At 31.4% G+C, this 8,407-nt stretch overlaps 1 protein-coding gene across 1 annotated transcript; it reads right to left on the reverse strand.

Moving 5' to 3' along the window:
- Positions 1-5,406: 5,406 nt before the first annotated feature.
- On the reverse strand, positions 5,407-7,433 carry LOC131073927 (uncharacterized). The gene is made up of 3 exons (XM_058010446.2): positions 7,276-7,433; positions 7,029-7,153; positions 5,407-5,992 (listed from the first exon to the last, which is right to left on the reverse strand). Exons 1-3 carry the CDS (start codon positions 7,291-7,293, stop codon positions 5,737-5,739), a joined length of 399 nt encoding a protein of 132 aa, XP_057866429.1. The 5' UTR covers positions 7,294-7,433; the 3' UTR covers positions 5,407-5,736.
- Positions 7,434-8,407: the final 974 nt, after the last annotated feature.

Below are 8,407 nucleotides of genomic sequence, written 5' to 3' on the forward strand. Positions count from 1 at the left end.
CTATAGACAAGTTGTATAGATTAAGGATTTTTGTGGAAGACATGCCTGCTTGTGCAGCATTGGACTTGTAAGATCAATTATCCTTGTCTATATGAGAGGACCACTTAGTTCCACATGATTCCATCCCTTCAAGCATACATGATGACACTCCCTACTCCCTCTCTAGTATCTAGTACTATATCCTTGATTTCTTATGGATGTTTGCTCCATTAATGATTGTGCCCAATGTGACTAATTGAATTATGTCATTGGTGATAATGTCCATTGATGGTGTATTGCTTTCCTCCATTGGTGAATGTGCCCAATGCGAGTGTTTGGTTTTGTGTCATTAGTGTTTATTCCTAATTAAGAATTGTACTTTCCTCTTGATGTTATTGGTATTTACATTGTATTACATGTATGAGAGTGTATAATTTGTGTATGGAATGTGTGTAATCCCTCTCCTTATGTATTTAGTGTGAGTGTTCTTGTGACATGTGTGACTATCTTCTAGCATGGTAGGAGTAGATCTTTTGATTCCATGAGGTTTTGTGGCACAAAAATCACCATTGGGGATGGAAGATCATGGAAGAAGACTAAAAATGTTACTACCAATTGTAATAACACATTTATGTTTCATTTTATTATTTTAATATAATATTGATATAAGGACATTTGAGTCCTAAGTTGTAATTGTAATATTGAGCCATAAACCTTTCACAATGAGATGGGTTGTAATTGGTAATGTAAATGATAGTGATAGTGGTTTCTTATCCACGTGCATTGGTGTTGTAGTTGAGCATGATTGTTCCTTGGATACAATTTTATGCTTTATGATGTAAATGGTAAAATGAGCTTGGGCACTTTTAAATTTGGATATAGAATTAATGTAGTAACTTATATTTCGGGCTTAAAATGAACTTTTCCTTTAGAAGGAGTTAGATCCTATCCTCAAACCTCATAGAGTTGTTTAAATTTGCAAAAAAATTCCTAAGTTTTGAGCCTCACTTTTCAAGCCTTCACTTTAAGAGCTTCACTGACTTTGTAGAAGGGGTAAGGCTTATTGTTGAATCTTAAGCACTGACGAGTCCTAGTGGTATTGTTTGTTCTATTAGGTTGTGGCCCTCAAGATTTTTCCTTAACAATTAAGCCTTGTATTAGTATAAGGAAGATATTCTTGCTAGACCCTAGTCGTTGAAGTGTGTCCTAAAAGACCTTTGCCGCTTTAAGTTTATTGAGCCTCAGTTATCATTCTTTCATCTTATAACAACTAATTTGCAAATTTGGTAAGTTGAAACCTCGACACCCAATTCATCAAAAGGTTCTATTCTAGGATTAAAAATCCCCTAAGTTTGTCAAGATTTGGCCCTCAAGTTTTAACCTTAATAGTTATGTCGTTGGGGTGACAAGGTAACCTATAACCTCAAAACCTAACACCCATGTCACTTCAGTGGAAAGGTCAAAGAGCCACTCTTGGCACCATGCAATATTGAGGGTAATGATAGAGGCCTACTCCCAAAACCCCATAGTGTTGAGGGTAAGGCTAAAGGTCCTATCCCTAACAATCTCAGAGGTTGGGCCTTTATCCCAAATCTTGCCATAATTTGACAATGAGTTAAGTTGAACCCTCGACCACCGAAGCCGAACAAGGTCGAGAGGGGGTAATGCCTCTCAATTAGGAAACCTCTTGTGTAGGTTGTGTTGAGGATCATCTTTGGTCTTGTTGAGTGAACTAGAGGTGATGGTGCCCTCATCCTACTCCTTGTGTCAAAAATTGATAATGCCATTGTCTAGTTGAGTAGTGTTGGCTCCTAGTTATCGCTTATTGGTGTCAATCTTCTAAGTGAGTTGCGAGTGTTTTGGTATTGATTAGAGGATGATGATTCCCTCATCGTATCATTGTGTCGTGTTTCAAGAGAACATGATCATGGGGTTGTAATTGATCATTTTTTGGTGTTATTCCTTCCCTCATAGATTCATCATGGTGGCTTGTCGTATGACTATCTATTCTTTTGTATTGGCATCATATAATACTTGTGTGCACGTTGTACTACAAGTGTGACATGATGTTGTCCTATCATTAGTAGTGTTGTTTCAAAAAAAGTTATTTGTTGATTTTTTCCTTGGTCCTTTGGACATGGCATTACAACATATCAATGAGCTTAGATTAGTAAGATTGTGTAGATTTGAGAGAATTTGACATAAAAAAAATAAGTTTGTGCATATTGTTTAAAGGCTAAATAAAGCATATTGTTACTCTAGAAGCCATGTTAAATGTGATATGTGATGTGACAAGAAAGAGAATTACACTTAGAGATGTAATTCTTTAGTGGCACCACAAATTGATCAAAGCCTTTTGTTGTGCTACTCCACGTGGCGATTTCTAAGGCTTATGCATTTATCTATATTAGAGGGAATTGTTTAATTTGGTTAGGTTCTATTTGCAATCACATGACACATAAAAGTTTGTCAATTTTGGATTTTGAATTCTTTTGGATTAATTATGGTGTTTTAAGCACCAAATGTCTGACCGTAGATATGTTTTCTTCTAAAAATTCGCATGGCTTCTAAATTTTTTGTTTGTTCTAGATTAATTTTTTTTTACCATTTAGAAGGTTTGAACCATGAAAATTAATCAGTATTTCACAAGGAAAAATAACAATAATTATGCATATTTTGGTAGACCATGAATGTTAAGTTCAAATGTAGAAGCAAAGGTTGCAATGAAGATTTGACATAAAAAGCCTAAGATTCTAATGAGCATTTCATTGTCCTAATATGAGACTGTTTTTTTTTTTGCTTTGAAATTGTAGATGTGAGTATTAAAGAGGCTCAAAAAATGTGAACATGTAAGTATCAATATAGCTTATAATTAGAAAGGCCTTTGTAATCTTGCATGCATGTTTGATGTATCAAGTTCTTATTTTATATCCCTTGTTTGTCTTAACTTCCCAATAATTTATTCATATTTATGAATGTAAAATACCTTGAAATTCAAAATTTAACATCTCTCGACAGATATTACATAATGTTTTTAATCATCGACCACATATCCTATATTAAGTACTCACAACTTCAACTAATAACCCCATTTATTATTCCAAGTTGGTTTAATTTTCTTCAAACAATTTTAGTAACTTCAAACTACATTTTCCATTGGCTTGAATTGAGTTGAAAGTCATTCTTTTCTAAACTCTTGTGTATGTGTGTTAAAATCTCTCTCACACACAATTCTATGATGGTGGATAATTTTTTATAACAATATTTCCAAGTTGTGGTATATATATAAAATTAAATGAGTTAATATTTATTGATTTTTTATTTGTAATAATTTTAAAATTATAAAGAGAATTTTTTAAATGTTATTTTAGTTTTAAAATTTTTTGTTAATGTTTTAAAAGTCGTGCTTTGTATGATATTAAAGAACAATTGAATTTTATTCAATAGAAAAGAGTTTTACTATACTAAAATAACTTTCTTAGTTTTTCTTGTTTTTGAAATGTATACAAATATATTTATCAATCTTTTTTTTCTCAATAAATTTCATATACCTTTTTTTGAATTAAAAAAATTCACAAATACAATTTCCCCCCAAAAAACTCAACTAACTAGATGTAGATTCATTTTAGAGAGAGCTTGGGGCCTGTTATTTGAAGCTCATAAAGAAATTTGAATTTATTTGGATTCAAATGTGTTCTACCACAAATCAAAATACTTTTGAAGTCCATAAATTGTTTGCCCTCTATTAGTTAAGCTTAGCTCTCCTGGTTGAATTGTAAATCCTTATTGCTATTCTGTTAAGTATTTTGGAATGAACTAATTTTTTAGTTAATATTAAAATCTAAATAATTTTATTTTTAGTTGTACAAACAATTTTAAGATGTACTTTTTAAATCCATAAATTGTTTGCCCTCTATTAGTTAAGCTTAGCTATCTTGATTGAATTGTTCTACTCTATTTTGCAATCTTTGAACTACTAAATCCTTATTGTTTGCCTCTACTTCTAAGCATATTCTTCTTGTTTGCTAAAAGAGTTAGGGCTCTTTAAAAACCCAATCTTTATATTTGATAAAAAAAAAGGTATATTTGACTTAAAGAAAAAGATAATTTTTATGAAGTTTTAGAACCTATTTTTTAAAATTTCTTTAATAAAAAGGATAAAAGGAAAATTGAATAAATTAAGAGTAAATACTTCAAAAGTGATAATACCTTCAAATCTATAAAGATCTATACAAAAATAAAATAAAATAATTTCTAAATTCAAATATAAATTTAAGATCAATAAAGATACAATACTTTACAACCCACTAACATTTAATTTTATATACTTCAAATTTTATAGAAATCATCACATGTAAATTCTTTCTATTAAATTTTATTTTAAAATCAATTAATTGAATTAATTGATGATTGTGGCTACACCTTAATATGCATTTAGTACTTATTTTATAGGAATGTTTTAGAGTTGTTGGTCTTATGAATTTAGTAGTGTTGTTGAGCTTAAAAGTTCCAAAAATTTAGGAATGTAGATGGTCTCATGAACAATAGTCCTAAATAAAATTAATAAATTAACATCATATTTTCTCCAAAGAATCTAAAATTTTAGGCGACTGACAAGTAAATCTACAATCCTAAAAGGTAAGGATTGTTGGTTTTCTAAAAAAAGAAAAATTATTAATCTTGTAACATAATTTTTATTTTGTTTCATGAGGACCCCTGCTTTAAATATATTCTAAAGCTCCCCATCCTTGCCCACCCAATCCTTCATTAGACCTTTTTTATCATTTTCTCATTCAAACCCAATCTTCATCAATAAGCCACTCCACAAGACGATTTACCTCTAGTTGGCTGCAATTCAGCATTAGAAATACAAGAATAATCAATACCCAACAGTACCTATTGGGAATTGAACTTGGGTCTCCACTTAAGCTCAACCCCTTTGACAATTAATTTATATAATTATTTGGATATAACTATATTAAAAAATAAGATTTTTAAAGTTTTATGCATCTGTATATTTTCATTTATATTTATTTTAATAAAAAATTTCAAACATTAATTTTAAAATTTGGACATATATGATCTAAATTTTAATTGTTTTAAAAATTCTTTAAAAATAAACTCTTATCCCATGTAAATTAAATTTATAATAGCCTAAACATTAAAAAAAAAAATCTGAAACTTAAGAAATCTATACATAATAAATTTCTATACTGAAATTTTCAAATTATAACTGCAACTAAAATTTAATGGGAATTCTTTATGGACTGTACTTTAATCTCAAAATTATTATATATTACTTAACTGGAAGAAATACAATAAATAGAAAAACCTAAAAGTATACAAAACAGCCATGCTTATAACCCTAAGTAAGGACTATGATAGAGTTTCCATGGTTACAGAACAGAATTCCCATAAAATGGAATATTATATAAACATGATTGCATATTATTACTTACTTACAGACACAACACCAAACATTCATACATAAGTAGTTCAGTAATGACATAAGAGAAAACCATAAAATCATCAAATACTATGGACTTATCTATATGAAGATCTGTATGCTCAAGGCATTGGCTTCATGATCTGAGACTCCCTCTGCCCCACTCTCCTGAAAGTGGATAATATATAAATATGATTGCATACTTTTATTTACAGACACAAGCCAAACATTCACACATAATTATCTCTGTAAGGATATAAGACAGAAGCATCCAATTATTAAGAGTACTATGGACTTCTCTATGGGAAGATCTAAGGCATTGGCTTCATAATCTGAAACTCTCTCTGCCCCAGTTTCCTGAAAATGCTCTTATTTACAAAATCCTCAGATTTCTGCATCACAAGTTCTGAGTTCTCCACTTCAGGGACTGTCTTCCTTTTCTTTTTGTTCACAAAGACACTGGGGCAATGCACCAGCTCATGCTTCACATTCAAAGTCCCCAGAGACACAGCCAAAAGTATCATCCCAAACAGAGTGTATATTGGTATATAATCTGTTTTAAATGTTCTTCACCAACCAAACAAGGGAAATATTAGATATGAGTTTTTCATAGTTCATATTGTAAGAGTTGAGTTTGGATTAGCTGTGTATGTTTTTCTAAGATTTTTCAGATCTCGTTCCTCTTCTGATGATGGTCACTCGAATCATCTAAAAATAACATTATAGCTAATCCAGAAACACTTTTTTTTTTGGGTCAATAAACGGCTAAGCCAGATCATTATATTAAGTTTGTAAGATGGTCACTCGAATCGTCTAAAAATAACATTATAGCTAATCCAGAAGCGCTTTTTTTTTTTTTTTTTTTTTTCAATAAACGGCTAAGCCAGATCATTATATTAAGTTTGTCCAAATACATAATAAGAGTTCAATTTTCTTCCATGCTAAAAAAACAAACAAATAGAGTCCCCTTAAGAAAGGGAAATCTATCTATCACAGTGCTAAACAGATGGACAAGAGTTCATAAAAATATGAAAAAGAGACTTCTGAAAGTCTCTGCAGTCTAAAAATAACATTACAGCTAATCCAGAAGCACATATTACCATATTTAGTTTACAACTTTACAGGTATGAGTATGTGAGAAATTTACTTGCAGTACTAAAACGCTCAAAGGAAAAAAAACGATTGGAGGCATAGTTTGCAGAAATGGGTATGTGAGAAAATCACTTGCAGACTTGCAGTACAAAGACACTCGAGGAAAAAATGGATTAAGGCATAATTTGCAGAAATGGGTATGTGAGAAAAGCACTTACAGTACGAAGACACTCAAGAAAAGATGGATTGCAGGCATAGTTTGCAGAAATGGATATAAGAGAAAATCACTTGCAGCACCAAGACCGACAATAAAAAATGGATTCAAAGGTATATTTTGCAGAAGTGGGTATAGGAGAAAATCACTTGCAGTACTAAGAAACTCGAGAAAATGGATTGAAAGCATAGTTTGAATTCAAGGCATAGTTTGCAGAAATGGGTACAGGAGAAAATCACTTGCAGTACCAAAACACTTAAAGAAAAAATGGATTTAAGGCAAAGTTTGAGATCAGACCTTAACGATCCTGCAGCAGCAACAGCTCCTCCATGGGCTGATGCATGGGGCTGCATCTTGAATTGAGTGCTTGTAGAAATCAGCCTGGCATTCTGATATCTTGAAAGAATGCTTCTCCAGTGAGCCTGCCATTTTCATCAGTATTCATATCAGTGAGCTCAGATTTATTAAAATGAGTAGATCTAAGGGAATTTGACATAAAAAATGTAAAACTTTGCATATTGATTAAGAGCTATAATAAGCATACTGTTGCTCTGGAAGCCATGTTCAATGTGATTTCAGATGAAACACAACACACAGTCTTGAGATTGCCAAGAAGATTGGGAGAGATAAAGAAGATGATGAAACAGTTGGTGGATTTGGATGAGGATGAACATTTAAAACATATATTTCAAGAATTGATATTGATATGGCAAAACATAATCTGACACTTGTCTCCACATTAATATCTATTTTACAAAGATGCCATACAATGACATTCCACTAACAGGGAACTATTTTTTTCACCAATGGTGGGTAAAGCCTAGAAGAATGTATAGTTAAATTGGCCAGAAAATTTCAATGGGAGCATTAGAATCAATTGCTAAACCCATTTGATTTGGTATTGGTGCTCAAACTAAACCAAACTCATTTCAAAGCAAAAGAGACACTTTGATTTAACAGAAGTGACTCAAGATAATCTATTTAGTATTCACCTTAACCACGGTAGGAAAAAATGAGTTTACGCATTATGATTTATATGTTAAGTTTTGTTTTTTAAGGTGTTGTCAAAATCAAGTCATTTCATCATTGTGTCGAATGATGAGTGGATAAGGCTAAAATCTTTTTTGTGGGGTTTCCCTTCGAGTAAAAATGGCAGGATTCGAACTCGACACCTAGCGCCTGCGACAAAAACACATGATCACAGTGTCCACCAAGGTAACTGAAGTTTCTAAATCACATCTAATATTTCTAGAATATGTTCATTGTTAGTTGTTTTACATGCTAAAATGATCTTGGTTATTTCCAATGTTGGTTTAAAACAAAAGCCACTTGGGGCCAGTCCTCATTGCAGCAATGTACTATATTTTATGATTGATAGTATTGAATAAAATAGAAGGAAAGATTTTGTGAGGATTTTAATTGATTTTTTTTTATCATTATTCAGGTAGCTTGGCGTTTTAATCTAGTGATTTCCATCAAGTCTTGTCTTGGTGTTACTTTGATGTCAAAGTGGGGGGAGTTGAGGCGAAACTAGTCCCCTAAAATCTTAATTGGTTTTAATTGATTTTTAGAATGGTAGGATTTTTTATTTTTTTTATATTTGTATAATTATTTTTTACATGGTAGAATTTCATGATGTAAACAATATTAAAAAGGGTAAGTTATTATTTTTTTGT

The sequence above is a fragment of the Cryptomeria japonica genome, chromosome 9, assembly GCF_030272615.1.
Source record: "Cryptomeria japonica chromosome 9, Sugi_1.0, whole genome shotgun sequence".
Lineage (NCBI taxonomy): Eukaryota > Viridiplantae > Streptophyta > Pinopsida > Cupressales > Cupressaceae > Cryptomeria > Cryptomeria japonica.